The sequence below is a fragment of the Anas acuta genome, chromosome 11, assembly GCF_963932015.1.
Source record: "Anas acuta chromosome 11, bAnaAcu1.1, whole genome shotgun sequence".
Lineage (NCBI taxonomy): Eukaryota > Metazoa > Chordata > Aves > Anseriformes > Anatidae > Anas > Anas acuta.
Window position 1 is genome coordinate 10,485,841 of NC_088989.1, and position 22,805 is coordinate 10,508,645.

General features: G+C 42.3%; 2 protein-coding genes across 4 annotated transcripts in view; one reads left to right on the plus strand and one right to left on the minus strand.

Moving 5' to 3' along the window:
- Window positions 1-14,099, minus strand: part of LOC137862721 (netrin-4-like) — a 53,227-nt gene extending 39,128 nt beyond the window's left edge. Inside the window, exons 1-2 of the mRNA XM_068695020.1 lie at window positions 12,651-14,099; window positions 5,302-5,843 (exon numbers count right to left, since the gene is read on the minus strand). Coding sequence (XP_068551121.1) covers window positions 5,302-5,843; window positions 12,651-12,717 — 609 coding nt within the window. The 5' untranslated portion in view covers window positions 12,718-14,099. The remainder of the gene's footprint in view (window positions 1-5,301; window positions 5,844-12,650) is intronic.
- Window positions 14,100-16,022: 1,923 nt separating this feature from the next.
- The window catches only part of UROC1 (urocanate hydratase 1), a 38,948-nt gene continuing 32,165 nt past the window's right edge, over window positions 16,023-22,805 (plus strand). The window contains exon 1 of one of the 3 annotated variants that reach the window (XM_068694119.1): window positions 16,023-16,309. In XM_068694119.1, the coding sequence (XP_068550220.1) occupies window positions 16,184-16,309 (126 nt within the window). In that variant the 5' untranslated portion in view covers window positions 16,023-16,183. Of the gene's footprint in view, window positions 16,310-18,837; window positions 18,985-19,145; window positions 19,167-22,805 lie in introns of those variants that run through there. The other 2 variants (XM_068694120.1, XM_068694121.1) reach the window with 2 other exon arrangements.

Here is a 22,805-nt window from a genome sequence, read left to right on the forward strand (position 1 = left end):
GGAGGGGAGGGGGATCCTCCTTTGTTTATCAAAAGGTTTGGTATGAATACATTGAAAGAAAAACCTGAGAAAAGACAGCAAAAATCATGGATTGTTAGAGCAGGATCACACACATTCCACACAGAGCCCCATCCCTGGCCTGGTTTAATGCACAAGTGGTTCCCCATCGCAGTAATCATTGCTCAAGGAGTCCCTGTAGATGGAGAAAGGCAGCAGAGATCCACAGTGTCAGTGCAGAGGCAAAGATCTTCAGTAGGGTTGTCTGTGGCTTCTGTCTGAACAGCCCGGTGGCTTTTGAAGCAGACAGAATTGCATCCCATCACACCACGTCTTGATCTGACACTCACAGAGTGTGTTCAGGAGAGTGATTAAAAGTCTCTCAGCTACAAAGCAAGTCCACTATCTTTGATAAAAGACGCTGTTGGAGACTTCTGTCCCTAAAGAGGTCACCACAGGCTACAAAACGGGGAAGGAACAGGTCTTCTGCACAAGGCACATTTAACTTGTTGCCATAGAAACCAGTACCTAATTCAGCCATACACAATTCTTCCAGCCCCCAGTGAATTCCAGTAATGGGTTTATTATATCACACTTCGTTGGTGTCATCTGTCACGCAGACATTCACATAAACGAACCAGCTTTTGATTTAAAACTACCTTCCTCGAGCCAGACCCAATAGCGGTAGAGTCTTCTTTAGGGTCTTGTGGTTATAAGCAGGTTAGTGTTACACCCAGCTTTGCATGCTAATGTCTTCCTTTCATGCAAACATCACTATAGATGGAAGAGAACATTTGTTTTCGTTTCCCAATATTCCAGTTTATTAAAAACCTGCTCTTAATTTGTCAGATAGTTGACTGCACTCCTTAACTGCACATGCTGTCAGGATGCAGGTTGAAACATTTTGGTCCCTGTTTTCCCCAGCTGGTGTATGAACTGTAACTCACACTAACATCTGATGCAACATGGTGGTAATTTCTCCTTTTGTCTGGGTTAGAGTTAGATTTCCAATGGCTGACCTGAAGGTTCATTTTAGGCTTCTACTTCATTTGTAACCCAAGAAACTAGAGACTGAACTGTGCTAACTTAACTAACACACCACCACTTTGGAAGGAAAGACCCTGTAACAAGCTTATTGGGTTATGATAGGCAAGTGGGTTGCTAGACAGAAAAAACGGCTTGGTTTTTAAAACCACTTTGACTGCTGTACCCCTAATTAACTTGACTTATCGAGGCGTGATTCAAACCCTTGACATGATGTTTGGGGCCAGCTGTCAGTCTGGGTTGGCCCTGACTCAGCTACAATTTGGAGACAAAGAGGAAAAATTGTATTGGAACTGGCAAAGGCCTATGGAGACACAGGTTTTTGGCATATTCAGTAACAAGGACTTCTAGGAAAGAGTGGCAAGAAACCAATGTATCATGCTCAGGTGGCTTGCAGATCAACACCAATGAAAGAAAACAAAATGCTTGCAGGGATTGGAACATGCTTTGTAGTTTATTTCTTCCCTTGCTGCAATTCAAAACATATTGTATATGGTATTATAAACAAATGATTAAAGAAATTGCATGTCTAGTGCTTCTCCTAGTAAACTGCAGGACTGCTAAGTTGAACTGGCAAAGTTTGAATGAATGAGTGTCGGGCTCCCTATTCACTTTTAGATTTCAACATTACATGACTTCAGGTGATTAACTTACCAGTGTAAATTTGATCTATAAAATATGTAGAATTAGCGAGTACAGGTGCAAACATAACAACTAATAGACATTGCTAAACATTGCTGAACAAGCTTGAGAATTAGAGGCTCCTTATTAATCTCTAATGGTTACAAAGACTGAGGAAGAAACAGTTTGCTGAAAACTGGAGTGCTGGAACTGTAGCTGGAAGTTTGGATGCCCAACGTAACTAATGAGCTAATAGTATAGGTTTCGCTGTGGCTAAAAGGTGAGACAAATGACAAGAATGATGTCCTGGGAATTCAGCCAATGGAAGCTCTTGTTCGAAGAGATGAAACAAGTGAAGCAAAAGATTTGTAGACAACTGGCAGTGAATAAATTGCTCTGACTCCAAAATCAGAAACTATCAATAGCCTAAGTTCTTTGTCAGAAGAATTAAGATGGGGAGATCCAGGATCTGAGATTTTATCTCCAAAAGTGCAGGAGCAAGGGATATAATTAATGCTGGAGTAAAAGAAAACTGCAAAAGGGACACTAAAAATCATCTCCTTGCATTTCTACTGGACTTGTTCCTGAATGTATGACACCGTCTGTCTCAGCTGTACCCCGTCTGAAGTAGAGATGTGTGACCCTAACAAGAGGTGAAAGATAAAGGATGATTTACCAAAAAAGGGGGATACAGCTTAACGTAGTGATATATTGGGTTCTTTTGTGACATTGTAATATCACCCCCGCAAAGGGATTTTGCTTCCATTCTAAGCTTCTCAAAGTTTTTCTATTGCCATGTTTCTTTTTATGCTCCCAGACTCTTCCAGTGGTCTTAAAGGCTCACCAGAGTGTGCTGACTCAGGGACACGCGTGTCAGTTTATAGATGCCTGTAGGTTACTGCAACTCTGCCACCTTCTCTTTACCCACCCACACTCTCAGGTCTGGAAGCCAGCTGACCAGAAATCTTGTTCCATGATGTGTCTCCCATGGGTTTTAAACCTAAGTGTTCTTAGTAAGCAATCTCCTCTTTTTGATTCCTTTTGTGCCCTGTTAAAAGGGAATTTTGCGTCTCTTCTGAAAGTGAATAGAACAGCACCCAAGAAAAACCTGACTGTCCCTCAGTAGAGAAAACTGACATTCATCTCAGTGCATGAATTAGAAATTAGGTTGGAAACAGTTTTGATCATTTCAGAAATGTCAGCTTGTGATGTGAGCTCCTGAGCCCTCCAAGGCTTAGCCACCATCAGTAATTGGATAGGTCAGAGTGAGGGTGCAAAAGGAGAGAACACTGCACAAAGCACTGATGGGGATTCAGCTTCCATCCACCTCAGCTGGGAGTTAGTGCTTGAAGGGATACCCTTGTGACTTTTGTGACATCTTTAAAATAAATTGTAAAGCTGCAGTTCTGGGATGTGTGGGCAAAGCTCCCACGAGACTTGTAGTAAGAGCAGCAATGTCACTCAGGCAAATCTGATCAGGTATCACTTTAAATAACTACTCTCTGCTGCCTTTTATTTTCATTCACAAAAGAATCTGCTGTGTCATATTGCTGACCTGAAAAGTCTGACGCTTTTGCACCCTTGCCATAGCAGTATTTGATAGCTTGGTTAAGAGTTCTCTGTAAAGTCTATTCAGAACTCCAGAATCCTTTTGAGTTTATTTGCTGTGAAACTGTTTAGCTTGTTCTCTGTTAAGTAGCTGTACAGATTCCCATGTGCTGATTTAAAGCTTCAGCTCTCCATCCCATAGAGGAAGTGACCTCTGCATGTATTCAATTCATGTAACAGTTCATGAAAGTATTTGGGATCTGCAAGGACATGACCTGTAAATATATGACTGTTCTCACTGTTACTATTATTTTCTAACATCTACTACTACAGCGTGAATTGATTAAAGATACGCATATTCGTTTTGGTGTGGTTGCTGCCCAAGTAGAAAGAATTATTTGACACTTGTAATGACAAAGGCTTTTGTTGGATGTGTGTTTTATTATTTGATTTTCTGCCATCCACCTCTTGGATTTGTTTCAGCAGCAACACGCGGTCTTAATGATATTCCCCAAGGTTAAGCAAGCACAAAACCCTATATAGTGCAGGGTAACAGGAGATACTGTATAGAAAAGGAAGAGTTGTTTTGTGTCTAAGGCCAAGCCATTTTCCTCAAACCCTGAATTCTATTCCTTATTTTACCAGAACTGTCCTGTTTCACCACAAACCACTTCCACCTTTCTATAGAAGCTTCCCCATCTGTGAAATGGCAACAGGACTGTTGTATGCGTGCTGAAGATCATTATATAGATCTTGCAAAGTACTTCCAGATTTTTCGTTGGATGGCACAAAACAGTGGAAAATCACAATTGTTGCCTAGATTATGTATTGACGTGGCAAATTCTAACCTCTCTACAGAAGACAATTGGATGTATATGACTTCATTGTATCCTAATAACTAACTAGCAGAATTACTACTCCAGGAAGAAGACAGTAGTTAGATGATTTGCTCCAGATTTCCAGTACTCAGAGATGTTTCCCAGCCTTGTTGCACAAAGGTTGACTCAGTCTCTCCTTGCTGCTCTTTTTCTGTCTCAGGTGTAGGATACTGATTTCTTTCTTCTCAAGTGCATTTTGAAGTGCATTGCTGAAACCACTGTGTTTTTCTGAAGGCTATTGGGATCATTTACCTCACACCTGAGCTTAATTTACAGCAAGTATTACTGCCAAACCTGTGTGATCACTTCCAGACAGGGAAACCAAGAGGACTGTGACTTCTCTAAGGAAGAGAGAAGGAAGTGAAAGGATTCCAGCCTCTGGCGGGACTACAGGAATGTCTCACAGTCTCTCTGTGTGCTTTTCTGTCTCCTCTAAAAAAAAAAGACACCAATGATACTTACCTTCTTTCCCATCTGAATTGTTTTGAGATTAATAAATGCAAAAGGTTATAACTAAACTAATAATCTGGTTACTAAGCAGACACTTATGTTCTTCTCAGAGGAATTTATCAGAACAATTGTGCATTTATTTTAAAAGAAAGCCTTCTGCATATTTAATCAGAATATTTATACCAAAGGAGGACCCTTTCCCCCTGCTGAACAGTGGAATCTGGCTGCTCAGTCAGAGTTCCTGTTTCTAAATGGTTTCATTTTTGGAGCCTATGTCTTGATACAACCAGAATGGACATCCCCAGCAGGAGTCATTGCATGAAATGTTCAGGGAAGGTAGTATTTAAAACATTCAGGACCTTTTATATGGTGAAAGACAATTTGAAAGTGCTGTTCATGTCATCATAAAGGAGGAAAACATTTTGGATAAATAAGGCTCTACAAATGTGTGTTTTTTCTACATCTGTTTTTAGTGGTGTTTTACTTCAGTTATTGGCATCTGCAATGTAAAAATAGGCAAAAATGTTAATCTTATCCTCTGCAGCTCTCATAAAAGAAACTTGCTAAAACATTTCCATTCGTTTTCATTGATATATCATTTCTTTATTTCTTCCCCTTTATTTTCTTAACATAAAGCCTTTGAGAAGGGGCTACATTTCTTAATTTATAGGCACAGTGTCTCTCTGAGCTTGTACTCTCCAAGTCTCAGCCAGTCTTTAACTGTCTGACATTAAACTTTGTCCAAACCTTAGTTATCGCTTACCTCTCCTCTGGTGCAGGGCACTGCATCTGAATATCTGGAAGTACACATGGAGCCCTCCTCAGTGAGATCATCCTGGAGCCCGAAAGTCGCTGTACAGTTGACAGAGAAATACTTGTAGGGCCTCCAAGTCTGCCCATAGTCCTGGGATCTTTCCAGCACCATCGCGGCTGGACGCGGGGACTTGAACACAGCGATGACGTGGGTCAGGTAGAACTCCGTTTCGAAGTCCAGCCTGATTTCTTCCCTGTGCACCCCTTGGGCAGACTGCCACCAGGAGACTGGATTTGCGAAGAAATCATCTGTCATGTCAGCAGGGAGATGGGAGTTATCAGGCTGGTTGGCATTGCATTTGGTGCAGCGAGGCTGCCCACAGCCACGGGAGGCCAGGTGGAGGAGGTTTTGGTCTGGGTAGAAGCAGTACAGTTCTGTGCTGTTCTGCCCGCACGTGGTGAGGGTGACTGGTGTCCTCCCTCTTGCAAGGTTTCCCACCGGAGGGTTGCAAGAACGGCCATTACAGCGGAAAGCTTGTAGCCTCATGGGATCTGAAAGACAGGCATAAGAAATAAAGCTAAGCAGAACTCCTCAAACAATTCTCAAGCTGTAAGACAGGTGACCGTGCAAATGTTTGGAGTCCTCTTCTGGGGACCGACATCCAAGAGGGCTTGTCCTAAGGAGAGCTTCATTCACGCAAAGTCTGGAGGGAGATTCTCAATAAATCTAGTCATTGGTTTAGGTGCCTGACTTAGAAACTGAAATCTTCAGAAAACTCAGCCTTTACCCATAAGCACTTGAAGCTCTAACTTTGATACCTGTTGCAAATGCAGTTGCATCAGTCTATTAAGTTTTACATTTAACTACAGGAATCTTGTGTTTTCTTACTCTTACTTTTGTACAGCTGCATATCTGAGGGCTGAATCTGTGCAATATGTTTATTTTACTGTAATCAGAAAGCTAAGCTAAACTGTACTGTACATTATAGATTCATTAAGAAAAGAGATGATTCCTGTCCAACAAATTGCAGACATTGTTTGCACATAAAATCACGTGAAGAAAGCTTATATCTCTATACTTATATGTTATTGACTTGATTTTAAAAGGCACTGAATTTCTGCTACTCCTATTGAGATGAGGTGGATTTTCTAATACTTATCAGAGCTGAAAATCAAGTCTTTTTTTTTTTTCTTTTTTTTTTTCTTCTTTTTTCTTTTTTCTTTTTTTAACACATTGACATGGAGATAGGGGAATACATTCTGTTTGCCAAGTTTGCGGGTACAGCAAAAAAAAAAGTTTTGGTATCTTCAATGTATGCATCTACTTATTTCTAAATTAGGAAAGGTAAGGACAACTACAAAATCCTAATATTGTTTGGAAATTAGTAGTGTTTTGTGACACTGGATTTACAGGTCACTCCCAAAACCTTATTACCAAATTGGAGAAAACTGTTTCTCTAATGACATACAATGTCCTCTTTGCAATTTAACAGTCCAGAATGAGTTAAAGACTGACCTTGCAAGGTCACAAATCTAATCCAAGAGGTCACAAGTCAGATGACTCAATATAAGTCCTACAGGAAATGACCCTTCCAATGAAACATAGGATGACCGTAAACCCTGGGTAATCTAGGAGCAGTTCAAAGGTCAGCTATTAGTTCAAGATTCTAGGTCAAATTTTAAAATCCCCGCTCAGTTTATATTTGGTCTTTCCACAGGCAAAATAAATTTTCAAATCAAGTTAGGCCAAAAAAAAAATTCATTTTGATTCAGCCTTACAAAATTAGCCCAAGCATAAGTGTATTTGGGTGAAGCTGGTGTTCTTCTTTCCCAAAGAATTAAGGTGAAAAAAATGCATCGAGCCTGCAGTTTTGCCTCTAAGTTACTTCTGTCTTTGGTTACTTAATGATAGCTCTACACAGGCCAGAAGAGAAAGGGATAGATATTGTTTTGGAAAACATCTCATGCATTTTGCATTCCAGGATTAGGACAAATAATCAAGCTGCTGCACATCCACTGGATCCCATTGACCAACGGTGTGTGCTATTTTAGCTTACATACAGTGTAAGGTGATGTTAAATTTCAGGTAGCATGGAAGTGGATGATCCAAAAATGCTCTTTACTTAGAAATAGATGGAAGCCACCTTCAGGGGCACTTGGATTTAATGTGTGTTTGCCTTGCAGACAGTTTTAGCAGGAGTCTCAGGGAAGGACAGTTGTCAGGAGACATAGTAGGCTTCCTCCTGTTGGAGGTGGTCTTCCACCATTGGCTATGATGGGATGGCCAAGATTTATTTGGGTCTTCCAATGAAATCCTAGGAGATTGGCAGAGCTTGGAGGGCAGCAGTGTCTGATCTGCACCTAATTGTTCCTGGATTGAAGGAATGAAAGCTGTCCCACCATGAGGTGGGAATGAGGAGAATGAAGAAAATGAGGACTTTCAGAAGTCAGCTGGAAATGAAAGGAAAGAAGATGGTGATGCTTGTTCTGTTCTTTGCTCCCCATCTGCAACTGAGCAGTTGATTCTTAGCACTGCTGGAGATCCTCCACCAAGCCCTCTTACCACCCTAACTGCTTGACAAACACGTCAAGTAATTTTCTTTCTGAACATAAACTTCTTATCTGAGGCTAGTAGAGTAACAGGGGAACACCATGAGGTTCAGACATTTTACCTGGAAGGTTTCTTGCAATTTCTCTGAGTCTTTTCATGGGAAAGGATTCAGGTTTCACCTAAAGTTTTTTAGAGCTTTGTCCTTTTTGCAGAACTATTGACATTCCAAATTTTTCTGCCTGGAGGGTGAATTTCACTGAGTCATGCACAGTTCTTGAGATAAAGATAAATCCATCCTTGCAGGTCAGCAAAAATAAAATGTCCTGCAACTGCAATGCCTCAAGAAAGTCTTTGCAAGTGGCACTTAAATGCCCACATTATCTGGTCTGACTTGCTCATGTCTCAGCTGTTCAGTATAAATTACTGGAAATAAGGAAAGTGCAGCAATTTCTGCATTTAAAGTAGATTGGATAGTAAGTGCTTTTGCTCCGTGCTGCAGAGAGGTGTCATCTGTGCCTCCAGAGAATTGTAGTGGGACCAGCTTTATAGCTGAGCTTTGAATGAGCATTAGCTCTGACAAGAGTCCAGATTGCTTAGTTCTGAACAAGAGTGGCTTCGTGTTACAAATGCTATTGGGTTATGGATTCATATACAGTGTAATTAAAAGAAAGTCCATCTTTATTGATGCACCACACCACTGATGCTTTCACAGAGGAAATGGCATGCTGGAGTTCTAAATTTAAGGAGTTGCACAGGGGAAGCTTTGCAGACAAGAATGTGAGAAAGTAAAAAAGGAAACATTTTTTAAAAGGAATGGCTGCTTTTTACATTTCCCATTAATGGGCTATCAGTCCCACACCAAGTTTTTCAGCTGTTTTTATCTGAACCTGGAAAAGGAGGAAGAATGGTGGTTGTTCTCCTGAACAACAGTCACAAGAAGCTTTATCTGCCTTGCCAGCTAATGCAGCAACATTGATAAATAGTTTCTGTCCAAACTGCTGTGCCATAAGGAAAATGGGAGAAGAGCAACATGTAAATTATCAGAAGGGAGTCTGAGAGAAGGAGGGATGGTGGAAAACAAAATCTGTAGTTGATTAAAAACTTTGCATTTAAAGAAATCAATTGGCAGAACATTGCTTGGCTGAAGGGATAGTGCAGCCTTCCCATCACTCACCCATTCTGCGGAAACAACATCAAGTGTGGAATTTGGACAGCGAGGGGGTACTGCTGCAGAAGAGAAACAGCAGCCAGGCAAACAAGCAACTTAACCCGAGAGGGCTCACTGAATAATTAATAAAAAATGAAACAGTTTGATTGTGCACGGGCACTGCCCGGTATTGAAGTTGATTAGCTTATACTCCATGATGGACAGCTTGGCTCCAGAAGTGATATCATGAATCTATTTGTCTTTCTGCTCCCTCTGAGCTGTGCCACAAAGCGGCAGGTCAGTGGCACTTGGCTGGCACGTGTTCTAACAATGGTGTTAGCTGATGGCTGGGGAGACTTACATTTTAGGGGAGGTCACACTGATGATATGGCTGGGACACCATTTCAAACAGAGGTGTCTTCCTTCAGGGTCTTGTAACCTTATGGATATTAACTAAAAACATATCTAATGTTTTATTTATTTATTTATTTTTCTGCCCTCCATGGATATCCAGCAGAAGAAAGGTCATATGGCAACTGAGTCAAAGCTCGCTGACATGACTAGAAAAACGCCTAATATTTTCTGTGTGATTTGAATTGGGGGTTTTACTTCTTTTCCATATGCAAAAATTGTAATTTTGTGCATTTGAGTCTCTTACAGTGAAACAGGAGAGCAACTTTCACCCTTCTGAATAGAAGATCTTTGCAGAAAATCTTCTGCAAAGTTTTTGATGGAGCAGTTTTACCATCTGTGTCCAACCTGGATTTCACTTGTTCTACATTTGCTTAATTTTTTTCTTAATAAGCAAAGACTTTTAAATGCCATTCTAAAGCCTACTATCCTGGGGACATGAATTGCTCAAGGTTTTATTAATCAAATCTAGGACTTCGGTCCTCAACGCTGGTTTCAACAGAAGTGTTACAACCCTTTGGTTTGTCTGGGGCCAGCATGCAACAAGTGTGGCAAGTTGTCACCCATTTGTGAGTAGCCTCACAACTGAAGCTGATGAGCTAGCCTTCTATAAATACCCTAAAGGTGATGTTCTGAATATGCTACAAGACTAAACTGCTCCCATGGCCTGAGGCATGGGCAGAATGAGAATAAGATCCCAGATCTGGGCTCTCTTTCACTGCAGGCAGTTGCAGTCTGCCTGCAGCATCCTTTCTGGAGCAGCAGTGGGCACCAGCACCTGCACCCTTATTGCAGAAGAGCTGAACAATCCCAGCCCAGGGGAAACCAAACCCAGTGGATAATGAGGTCCTGCAGCTGACCATAAGCTTGGTGCAAGAAATGGCCATTTTTGACCACACCACGCCCCCTTTTGGAGGGCTGCCATCGGGAGGAGAGCTGGCCCAGCACCCTGGGTGCTGCTCCCTGGGGAGGGCTGCGGCTGGCCGGGAGCAAAGGGAGAGACCTGGCTGCTGTCAGCCCTGTGAGCAGCTGGCCCCATATGCAAGAGTTTTCAGGCTGCTGTGGGCTTCATATGAAGGGAATAAGGCCCTACACCTGCATAAGATGAGGGGAAGGTCCACGTCTGACAATATAAAACCTAGGTGACTCCTCCAGCCTAACAGCTAAGATTTTTTCCCCTTGCATTGTATTTAAAGATCTAAGGAGCCAATCCTGACAACTGTGGCTGTCTCCTCTGCACAGAGGTGGCAGAAGGCAAATATGCCACTTGCCACAAATTTTGTACTCCAGGTACTCCCCACACAACTGCCCAGCAAGTTGTTTCACTTCTGACCAGGACGGACCAACTATAGTGCTGAAAAAGGAATTTCCTGTGTAGGCTAATAGAATATGATGGACATACTTCTCTGTACACCTGTCTGCTTCCTTTTACACGGATTGGCTAAATATTCCCAGAACTAGCCACAGTCCAAGCAATACTGTCCCTGCCTCCGTTAGGACCCAGAAAGATTTAAGGTCAGTTCAAGATTTTTACCTTACTTCTTAAAAAGAAAAAAGAATTAAAAATGAACAGGTAGCCCTTAGGCTTTCACAGAAGGGTGGTTTGTGCAACCTTTTGGCCAAGCAGTCTATATTAACTTAAAGTGACTTTGAATTCTTAGTGTCGTCACCTTCAATAGTCAATTATTTTGCTGTTAATCACAGTGTCCTACAATGTTATTCTGAGAGTGTTTAGCTCCACATGGTCAGCTGTGGGCTGCTTTTCCTTGAAGATTCATTTTCACTTTATGTATTGGATACAGAGCAAATTAAGTTTAGTTTATAGCAGGCTGATTTCTGCAGCAGCATCAGCAAGATTACAAGACATCTCCGTAACCTTCCTGTGCTATGTTTCAACATATGTATCCTGCAGGGAGAGTCCTAGCCCAGGAGACTAGTGAATGCCCAAGATAAAACACCAAGAGGACTAGGATACCGTGTCCTCCCTCCAATCGGTCCCTGTAATGTTGTGATAGCCAAATGTTTTCCCAAGTGAGTCACAGGATAATCTGGCAGGACTTTAAATTTATGAGCTATTTTCAGTTTTTAAGAAAATAACTTCTGCAGTTAGGAAATCTAATGTCTGTGTTATTAAGAAGGTTCTAACTAAGCCATAATCTGAGCTGAAGCCTCCTGATCTGCCTTTGATTTTACCGAAGCCTGCATGGTATCTGAACACTTCAGTCACTTTATAATCACTGCATGAGGAGCGTTGCTCCAGTCCTAATACTCTGAGCACGCAGGTGAAATTTAAACCACTGGTATGCTTTGCTCTGCAGAAAGACAGATCCCAAGCCAGTATCCCAATGAGAAAGTCACCAAGGACATATTGCTGTTTTGTCAACAACGCTTGTTTATATTTTTTCTGGGCTGATCTGTATAATTCATCCCTTTTAACCTTAAAGATTTGTTAAACCATAGCAGAAAGAAAGCAATCTAATGCTTTGCTTCCTTTCCCTTAAGGAATTAGTCTCTATCATAATCCAGGCATTTGTAGAAGCCTATGTGAATACCAGCACAGCTATATCACTCTTATGTATGCTCATTTGTACACCCACATATACACACACAACTTATCAACTTCTCTTTCTGCCCTACCCTGTTGTTTTTGGTTTTTTTTGATTGTTTGTTTGTTTGTTTTTTCTCTAATACTGATTTAATCTTGTCCACTGCATGTTAACTATTGAATCAGTGAATAAACTGAATGAGTGGGTTTTCTTGGATGAACAGGAATTCCTAAGAAGTGTCTCTGACTTTTAATGATGAAAAATGAAGTTAGCAGAGAATAATTCAGATTCCTTCAGTGGTGCTGTCCAAGGATCTTGTCATTTCACTCTTGTCCTGCCCAGGAAGGCAGTGGTTCTTCCTCAAAACAAACATCCAGCATATCTCAATCTATCCACCTCTTTCTTTCTCCTTATTTTTCTTCCATTCACAAAAATAATACACCTTTTCCCTTTCAAAATGTATGAAACAGTACATCCTATTATAAGTCTTTGGGGGGAAGCTGAGCTGTAAAGCTGTGTATCACAAGGAGTAAGAGGCATTTGTATACATTGACTAACACAGATTCCTTGTAAAAATGCGATCTAAAATGAGGTTGACATAAAAAAATTACCATACTTTACAGATTAGATTTCTATTCCTTTTCCCCTTGCTCAACTTAGGATAAATTGTTTCATGAATGGTAATATTGATTTATTTTGCTTACCTGCTCCTCCGTGGCCAGAAATAAAATATTCCAAGAACACAATCAGCACGATGCCTTTATGCTGCATGGCTGTCAGTAAAATATCTGTCCTCGGTGAAGCAAAAAAGAGCTGCAGTAAACTACAGGTTTGGTGCTTGCATGGCTTTTCTGTATTTTCTTTCTTTCTTTCTGCTCACCTTCCTCTTAGTGCAGGGGTCAAGGCTGCTGTCTCATTCTTCTTGTTTTCCTTTGGGTCTGGAGGCTTTTTTTTTTTTTTTTTTTTTTTTTTCTCTCTCTTTCAGGGCTCAGATGCCTTCTGGGTGTCACCCGTACATCGCTTCCAATAAATAAATAAATAACAAGGGTTTTCCGTGTCTTCACCCCTCTCCATGCAGCGGGCCGGGGATGTTCACATCCCTGCTGCAGCCCCCTGAATGCACCATCGAGGGCTGGTGCGACGCGGGGGAGCTCTCTTCGCTCCGCTCTCTTGCGGATGCTAGTCCGAAACTTTCCTTGCTGCTCCTTGCTTTTGCTGGAGCTTCGTTTTGGCTTCCTTCCCCCTGGCAACCTTCCCTACCCCCCCTGGCAGCCCCCGCAGCTAGCCGGGGTGGCGATGGGGTCCTGGCTGCGGGAACCCCGCTTGGGTGGGAGCTCTGCCCCAAAACCCGCTTCCCCTTTGCTCCCTGCAGCAGAGGGTCATAAGAAGAGAGTTGGCTTTTCTCGCTGAGAGCTGATGAGAAGCAAGTGCTTTCCTGGCTCTTCTCTCTTTTCAGTTTGGGTTGCTCGATTTTATTTCCTAGCCCTCCTCCCTCCGCTGGCACGGAAGCCACTGATCCCACAGCGAGCGCCAGGGGCTAAGAGCAAAACCCCAAAGCAGGGAGGGGCTCGCCGGGGCCGGGGGACCCCTGCTCGGGGTCGGGGCTGCCGGAGGGAGCCTGGGGCAGGGGCTGCGCTCAGGTGCGGGGAAAAAAAGGGGGGCTGGAGGGCAGCTCCTGCCTCCCTCCGGCTGCAGCGAGGCTCAGGGTTGGGGTTCCCTCCCTCCGGGGCTGGGAGTTAGCCTCAAGTTTCCTCTCTGCCTCTAGCACATCCCTCGGTCCCGAGCGGGCAGTTCGCCTCTCTGGTCCTGTCTGGCTGCAGAGGGGATTATTATAACATGTGATCTTCTTCCTGTTCTCTTTATATGTGCTTTTTTTTTTTTTTTTTTTTATAGGGTGGAGGAGGAGGAGGAGGAGGATGGGTCGGTTCCGCACCTCCTCGCGTCGGCTGGGCTGGTCCTCGGTGCGCTCAGATGCAGGCGTTGTTCCCCGGCAGCATCTTCTCCTCCAGGAGCCTGCCTGCCTGCTTGCCTGTCCGTCTGTCTGCCTGCCCGTCCGTCTGTCCGGCCGTGGCTGTGCGGGGCGGGGGCAGCCCCATCAGCCCGCCCCGGCTGCTGCCTGCTGTCCCTTGTCCCTGCAGCACCCTCTGCCAGCCCTGCCGGCACATGACAGCAGCCCCACACCGCCCCCCCAGGGCACCCCAAAGGCAGCCCCAAGGCTTTGGGGCAGCGGGGAAGGTTTGGGGGGGGATTTGTCCCTCGCAAGGTGGGCGATTGGGAGCGAGCATCGGGTTTATTTCCATAGGCAAGGGCAGACACGAGCTGGGCAAAGCCAGCGAGGGGACTTAGGGCTTCCCTGGGGGGCTGCACCACCCCTGACACATCTGCCTTCACACAGGGCATGACCTTGAAGTCGGATTTGCCAGCCCCAGATTTTTTTGGAGGTGGTAACTCCAACACGCAGCGAGGCTCCAGCATCAGGGGTAAAAGCGCACAGCCCTAGAAATAATTTTAATTCAGGGAGTGACAACCCCTCCCCAAACCACCCCCCAGCTCTATTCTCTCTTTCTTCAGCTGTTAAGGCAGTGTCATACCACTACCTTCTGTTTGATGTCACGGAGGGAAGCAGGCTCAATGGGAGTAGACGAGGTTATTCTCGTGCCCATGTGTGCACAGGATCAGACCTTAGAGGGATTTGCAGAATGTGGGTCATACAAAGAAGAATAAGGAAAGATTTATTTCCCTTTGGGGTGGGAATGTTTATGTAAGGCAGAGTTATTTAGCTATGTATTGGAGTAGAATTTTCTAACTTTACCCTTATCTTCCTTTTTTTTTTTTTTTTTTTTTTTTTCTGTTGTGCATTTTTAATAAGAAAACCAAATAGAAAATTTTAAAATATGTAGGAAATTTTTCCTCTCCTTTTTGTCTTTGCCTTTTGTTTGAAAACAGTTAAAATACTGTATAATTACAAAACATAATTCTCTGTCATAAGTGACAGCATCCTTCTGAGGGTTTGAGAGCGGTGCGCTCAGCTCCCCTGGGACGTTCTGAGTTCTTTCAACTCAAGCATCTTCAGTGGGAGCTGGGGAAATGCAGTATGTCCTAGAGCTACAGGCAGTGTGACATTAATGAGATGCTGTCATTTAATAATTGTGCTTTGTCGCCATTGCTTGTTGATTGCTGCCTTTGTGAAAAAAATAACATGGCATTTTTTTTATTCTTAGGTATTAGGCTTGTAACAAACTGAAAAGTTTCTTCCAGATAATTTCATCAGGCTTAAACTGTGGCACTTGAGAAAATTCCCTGGCCGTGAGTTGTAGTTCCGTGGATGTAATAAAGGTCAAGAAGCTCCTGTATAATTTAAACAACAACTCAAAATGGGGAGCAAAGTTCATGTTGCTCTTTAAGTGGAAAGTCAAAGTTAAGCATATTCATTTACTAGTGATGTCTGGATGGCAACAACATAAGACTTTCCAGTTGTTGTTGACTGTGGGTTATAAAAGTGACTTAAAACTGAAAGCCTTAATTTCTCTTCCCTATTATTGCCTGTCTTGAGGAAAGCAGTAACAGAGCTAATGTTTTCAGTTTAGTACTACTAAAACCCAGGCATGCCTGTGAGCTAAGAGGAGCTAAAATCTAAGGGAGACATTTTGCTGTTGTCATTGACAGCTGCTGCTGTCCAGAAGACAGCCTGATGATATTTGAGGAACAGCCCATACCCAGAGGTGTCAGGCAGTGAATGCACATCTTAGCTGCACGGTGTGTATGAACAATAACGTGAACAATGATGATTTGCTTTAGTCAGCTCCTAAACTATAGAAGTGTAAAAGCACAATCCTTGAAGTCTCAAGCAAGGTTCATGCTCCAGACCATGACTTTCGCTGGAGTACTGGGGGAGCCAGATATTGTGGAAAGTGACTGCTCTGGTGGCTTAGCACAGCACCACCTGACAAAGCACCCAGAGAACAAACAGCAAAACTGTGAATCATTCATTTTGGAGGAGGACAGGAGAGCCAATGGCATGGCACAGAGGGGGTAGGTGTGTCACCTGTGCTGCCTGCCCTCTGTGCTCCACAGGCCTGATTGCAAAAGCCAGAGGACGGGCTGTCCTCTTGGAGATAGCCCCAGAGTGGTGGCACATCTCAGTCGCTTAGCATCTTGTTTGCCTGCACCCTTTGTCTCCATTCCTTGCATCTCTCCGGCTTGCCTTGCCTTTCCTCCTTGTATTTCTTCAGCAACTATGACCAGCCTGAAGGAAATCTGTCGTGGCCTTCCTCTAAACCCTTTGCCTGAAAACAGAGGTCGGAGGAAAGGAATACCCCATGCACCTGTGAGAACCCCTAATCTCACTGCTCAGGAGAAAAAGGTAACATGGGGTTTCACAAGGCCTCACTTCTCTTCCTTTCAGATAAATGCAGCTAGGAGCAGCAGACCTGATCGCCTCAAATGCTCTTCTGAGTGCCAGCAGATATATTTCTTTGGTGTTATATTTTCAGTAATGAATAGTAAGACAAAATACTGGAAACTTTTCTGTGTGCTTGCTTTCTCTTTCTCCCTAAGTTGATTGATATGAGGGAAATTTGACACACAGCAGCATTGTGCATGACTTTAAATAGCTAAACAAGAGGCCTTAGACTTCAATGCTGTCAATCCAGCATTGTTCCTTGGAGATGAAATTATGAATGCTGCTGCAAAAACGCTGCATATGTATGGGAGTGAATACTATCCCCTCAAATACAGTTAACATGAAGTGTGGCAAATCACCATCATGGTTCAAACTATGTATCTGTATGTTTGCATAGGGATCCAAAGATAAGTTAGTTTAACCAGCAGTCTGAAGCATCCTGGCATTTAGACAAGCTTGTAAGGGATTGAGTTAATTATTTGTCTTTAGTTGTGTAATTCTTTTTCTGCCGCTTTTTGTTTAAATAGTCTGTGCACACTCTAAAGTAATCGTTGAATTATTTCATGCTAGAGACAATAATATATATATTTAATAAAAAAAAAAAAAAAAACAGCAGCAGAAACTAATGTTCAAGGGGGTGGACATCCTTAGGAATTTTGTGCATGATGGGATAAGGTTGGTTTCTTAGTTTGAAAGCCTTTTGCTTCATCACATGTAACTTACAATGTGACTTTCTGGTCAGAATGCAGAAGTTCATTCCCCACTAGCAAGTTACACGCAACTTCCTTGCCCTCGTGGGAGTTCCTCACTGGCATCAGCACAGAAATTCTTTCTGGACAGAAGTCCAGTTCCACAAGCAGAGAAGAGCCCAGCCAAGGGGTAGAAGGAAGAACAGCTGTGAGATATCCAAAAAGGATTTACTTCAATGTCAGGGGCATTCATGGCAGAGGCATCCAGTTTGTGCCTGGGACAGCTCAGTCAGGTGGAAGTGTAGCTACTGAGTGTGCGGAAGGAAGCTGTGGTGATAGTTGTGGAGATAAAGGAGCAGGGGGTGATCTTCACTGCATGGTAGAACATTGCCAGCCATCTCCACTTTATTCCTTTCCCCAGGAGAAGTTTGCTTTATCATGAGAAGTCAACATCGGAGGGGGAAGATGGTATCTCACAAAACAATGCCAAACCTTACTCTTTACCTGGGGAAAGATTGGTAATGACAAAGTTTCCTATACAGAAACTGGAATTGTTTCCTGCCTCCTTTAAGTGTTCAAGGAGACAGCAGTAGACTGCTTTTTTGGTCCGTCTACTGTCTAACAACCTACCCTCATCTCTCCTTCTTATCTACCACATGTGATAAAAGGTCATGCTGACTGGGTCTTTTATTAGCCTGTTAAAAATTTAAAAGCTTCCTTTCTGATTTATTTTACTCTTAATCCTCCACCTTAAACTCTTAACAGGGTTAGGGGCTCAGATGGTATTTATTTTATATCTGAAAGGCCGAATCTCTTTTTTAAGAGGTGTTTCATGCTGGGAAAAGGTTGTCTGTCTACAAGGTGGTTCGTAAGTCTTGAGACAGGCTTCCAGATTTTGTTGGCAGTGTGTAATGCTGAGCATATTGTGAGGCTTGTCATTATGTATGACACCGCGTTCATTTTCTAATTGAAGTGTTCATGGGAAGCTTTGACAGTAGTGAAGTTAATAATGCTCTGCTAATTTTCTCACAGTAAGGATCTGTCCCTCTCTTCATATGCTTTCATTCTGATGTTACCCTTTTTTACACTAATGATCTGTAGTAGTGCCTTTTTTTTTTTTTTTAATTTTTTGAGGCTTCCTTTTGTGACTGTAACAGAAATCCTATAGGCAAGATTTATAAAGTTCTGCGTGTTTTGGGGCTTGCTGAAAGATATACAATTCCTCCTATCATATCAACTTTAATCTCTTTGGATAAATCAAGCTATTTCTCAGAACTGATTTTTGTTTATATGTTTCCTGAGTCCTCTTCCTTCTGCATTCTTTGCCTGAGGCCTGTAACATCCACATCCTCTCCCTTTCCCTCCGCAAGAGGAAACTCTGGTTTTCTGTTTCTCAGCATCTGTATCTTTGTGTAAATATGCTGCAAAGCAAATATCCCTAAAATCTTACGTGTGCTGTGTCCTTTGCAAAACAAGGGCATTGCATGCTTGATACTCATTGACGTTCCAGTAAAGTCAGTGCCATTTAGGAAGAATGTACGCTTTTTGGTGTTGCTTAGAATCAGAAAAAACGTCACGTCTTCATCCATGTAGCAGTTCCCCTAACTTTGAGCCAAATCACATTACAGTTTCTTTCTCCCTAGCACGATCACCTGCTAGCTGACTGTATTATCACCTGTGTTTCTGTCCCAGGGCCCTGAGGGAATTAACAAGCTGTGATGGCTCTAACCAGCCTCACCTGAGAGCTATACACACACACACACACACCCTCTGCCCATAGGTTTAGGGGCTCCATTTAAGCTTAATTTTACTTACATTGGAGATTTGGCTTATGTTAGAGCTCTGTCATGGGGGTCTGCTTGTGCCTAGCCAGGGGCCTAACTGATCTGGACCCCAACCTGTAGGATGACTTGACCTTGAGCCTGCCTTGTCGTTATGGACCTTCTGGTAATCTCTGAGCTGTATCTCCTTCTGGTAACCATCATCTGGTCCAGACCTGCATTCCTGATTTCACTGAGATCTGCACATCACCATGGCCTTGCCCGATGACCTAGACTCCTGTTTGAACCAGGCTGCCAGCCCTGGGCTGCCCTGCTTACCTCCCTTGGGCATTATGGGCCTGGGCCATGGTGGGTGAGGTGCCTGTCCTGTTGGCTGTTTTATTCTTCTTGTCTCCCTGTCCCTCAGGGAGCAGCTGGTCTTTGCTGCTTTGTGACGTCCTGGTATAAAAAGCTGAAAACCAGAGCCTGTGAAGATGTATGGTACATGAAGTTCCCGTTGAATTTTCTGGAGAAGAAGCAAGACATTTGTCCTTAATGGCTGCTTTACATGCCTAGAAATTAGGCTGATTTTGGATGTTTGTATATGGATTGGGAAGGCTAGCCTGGTGCCTTCTGTTTTGGAAAGTCTGAATGATAGAGATCTTGGCATACTTTCCCAGCCAATGGGACGTTTATAGCAACTGCTACTCAGAAATTGCTGTGTTTACTTCCTAACAGCTGATCTGAGCTACGGCCTATGAGTGAGAATACATGCAATCACAATTTTGCTTTTACATTTGTTTAGATAATAATACCACAAATGATTTTGGACCTGGATGTCATCACACAGAAGATTGGATGACAAGCAACATCTCTAGTGGGGAAAAAGCAGAACTAAGAATGGTTCTCATTTCTTCTCTTCATGCTTCCCTTTTGCCCCAGTAAATGGGGCAAAATATTTTGCCCCAGTAAATAGGGTGAATGCAAATCTTAGTGGTTTGTTTGTTTTTGTCTCATGATCCTTAAATTGGAAGTCTTGATCAAGGTGTTAGAAAAGAAGACTGAACGCCATTCTGAGAGAGGCAGTGGCTCTCTAACAAACACCAATGGACTAACAAGCTGGTATACTTGGTTCCTCAAGAGAATCCCACAGCAAAACAGTTGATAAACTGGAGCTGGATTTCATGGTTTCTTTGGAGTACTTAGTTGACATCGAGAGTCACTAAATCTTGACTAAATGGCAGCAAGATCTTGGTTTGCTGTGTAAATGCCAACGAGAACCAAAAAAGGACCCTCTACTAGTGATTAGAGCTTATGAACCAAAATTAAATGTTAGCGCTGCCTGATAGATCTAAGAACGAGATTCTCCATCAGATGTTTGCACTGCACTGAGCTGAACTGAATCAGTAGCTCAAAAAATTCACAGTAGGTTTTTAAAAGCAACGTATCAGTTTCAGAAATGTGATGTTTTTTATTTATTTATTTTTTGAGATATAAGTGATCTCAAACATGATTTTTCAGAGGTACTGAGCAGACAAATGCAGCTCATGCTGCTGTCTGAGGAAGCTATGAACAGGAACACCTAAATATCAAATGCATGCTGTCTAATATCAGAGCGGAATGTGTCAGTTATGGGTAAAATTAATCTTAGAGGTCAAAATAGAGTTTTGCATGGTGTTTTAATAAAACTTAAGGAATAATGGCCTTGTATTGACTTACCATGAAAGCCTGATGATCAGTCTATTTAAATTTGTTCCTTAAATGCCTTTCTCAGGTTATCCAGTTTATGACTCAATCATGAATATGCAAAATTCTCCCTGATGCACATGGCAATTGCTTTTTCATGAAGCAGTCAGGCTCCATCTAAGCAATTTTAAGGGACACAGCACTGCTATTGAGAGACTGCTTCAGAATTCGTTATTTAAATTCCTTGAATTTCAAGACTACATTTCTTCATGGCTAATTTACAGCTATTTATTCTTCTCCCAGCATTTCCCTGAAGCTCCTTCCTGCTTTGACACTTATCCAGCAGTAAGACAGCAATCAAACGTCAGCTTTGTTCTGTTAAGCTAAACAAGCCACAGTCTTAGTCTTCTTTTATAAAATCAGCTCTCTATTGTCTGTGCAACCCAGGAGCCCTTCTCACCCTTCATGTAACATTGAAGTTCATGTTTCATTAATGTTTGCATCATCAAAATTCAGGCTTCTGCTAGCATGGAACACTAACAGTACAGGGGCTCACTCTAAGTGAATTTATTTGAAAATCCAAACAGATTTCGCCTTCTTGTATTTTTAGAGCAAATAAAAATATTTTCTCATCAGTTTCATTATAATAAAAATAGTATATTGATCAAAGGCTAGGTGATCCTTGCCAGGATGCAAGTAAAACACTTTCATCCTAATAGTTTTTTGTAGCAGAAAAATGCAACAACTTTTTTTTTTTTTTTTTTTTTTTTTTTTTTTTTTTTTTTTTCCTCACCATATCACTCTTTTCCTCTTGTGGAACTAGATTTGTTGTTGCATGGGGTACAGCTTACTTCATTCTCACTGTAGGAATTTCTTAGATGTAGAGCCTCCTGTGATGGCTGCTTGCCTCTGAGACTTCGAAAGTCCCCTTGTATTTTGTCACAGTGTGTATATAGCTGGGATTTTTGTGTTTAATAGCCTGTTTTTGAAAAATGACTGCTTATCTAGCTGGAGAATAAGGCAGTATATGGAGGTGGAATTTGTGTTCGCTTGTCTTAAGTGCATTTTACCCCTTGTCATTCTCTGTGTAGAATAGCAAAGCCCATTTGCAGGCTTAGCATCCCTGGTCTGAAAGGGTCTGACCCATGTTCCTGTTCAGAAGCAAGTACACCAAGAAGAACATCCTAGTATGAGGTGTTTGTAGATTTGGGGCATTGTACTTCATCTGCTCTAAGGTACGTGAGACCAACATGCTCAGATGATGAAGGGACTGGAGAACTCTAGCCAAAAGAGACACAGTATAGTCATGTTAAATGAGGAGGTTTGTCAATAAGCTGAGAAGGTGGCTTTGTAGAGCTTTTCAGATTTTATACCAATATGTTTTATCCTCCCAGAAGAATAAGGAGAGTAAAGATACCCGGGCTGCATGGCTCTATGCGCCTTTGTTCTAGATACTTATTTTCTGTACTATATGCAACCCCTTCACTTCTTCCAGTAAATACTTCCATAACTCTCTGATCTTCCAACAGCAGGTTTTACAAATATGAATTATCCTTGCTATAGTCAGCAGTCTCCAAAACTGGTCTTTCCAGGTTGTTTTTAGGCTGTTATCAGACCAGAAACCAAATTTGATCCCTTCCTATCCTTTCCAAAGCTCCTTAAAAATCATCCTAATGAAGATGTGAAATTCCATGTGAGTTGTGAATCTCTTCAGTTAAGATTCATTTGGATAGTGTTTTCATTTATTGGGGAACTTATAAGAGCTTCTGGCATCTTTGCGTGAAATTGGCTTTTTAAAGATTACAAAGTCTTTATTCTCATTATGGTTTTAATCAAGTGGGACATGGAATACAGAGACATGACTTAACTAACAGACTGTTACTAAAGATGGTGATTTATTTATGATTTCTTTCATCCAAAAAGACACACTGTACTTTGCAAACTATGGGTGATGTCTTTGAAGGCCATAGGGACTATAAGCCACTTAGTATCATCTGCAGAATTTAATTCAATGCCTACTAATCACTTTAGCTAATTTAGAAGTGATACGTGTAGCTTCAATAAAATAATGTAAACCACCACTCTCTGTAATACATTAGTATGTTAAATGTAGTGAATCTTTAATAAAACTTAGGCCAAGAATATCTTCATCTGTTGTCTCATAATTCAAGGCTAAGGTTTCTTTCTTAACAGAAAGTATAGTAAGGTCTTCAGTGCCTCTAAGAGTTCAGGATCTCGGGATAAGGATTTCTGGACAATGTTTTTCTTGGTAGTTCAGTGCCCCCTAGCACTGTAGGAAGGGATTCATCTGTGTCAAGTGTC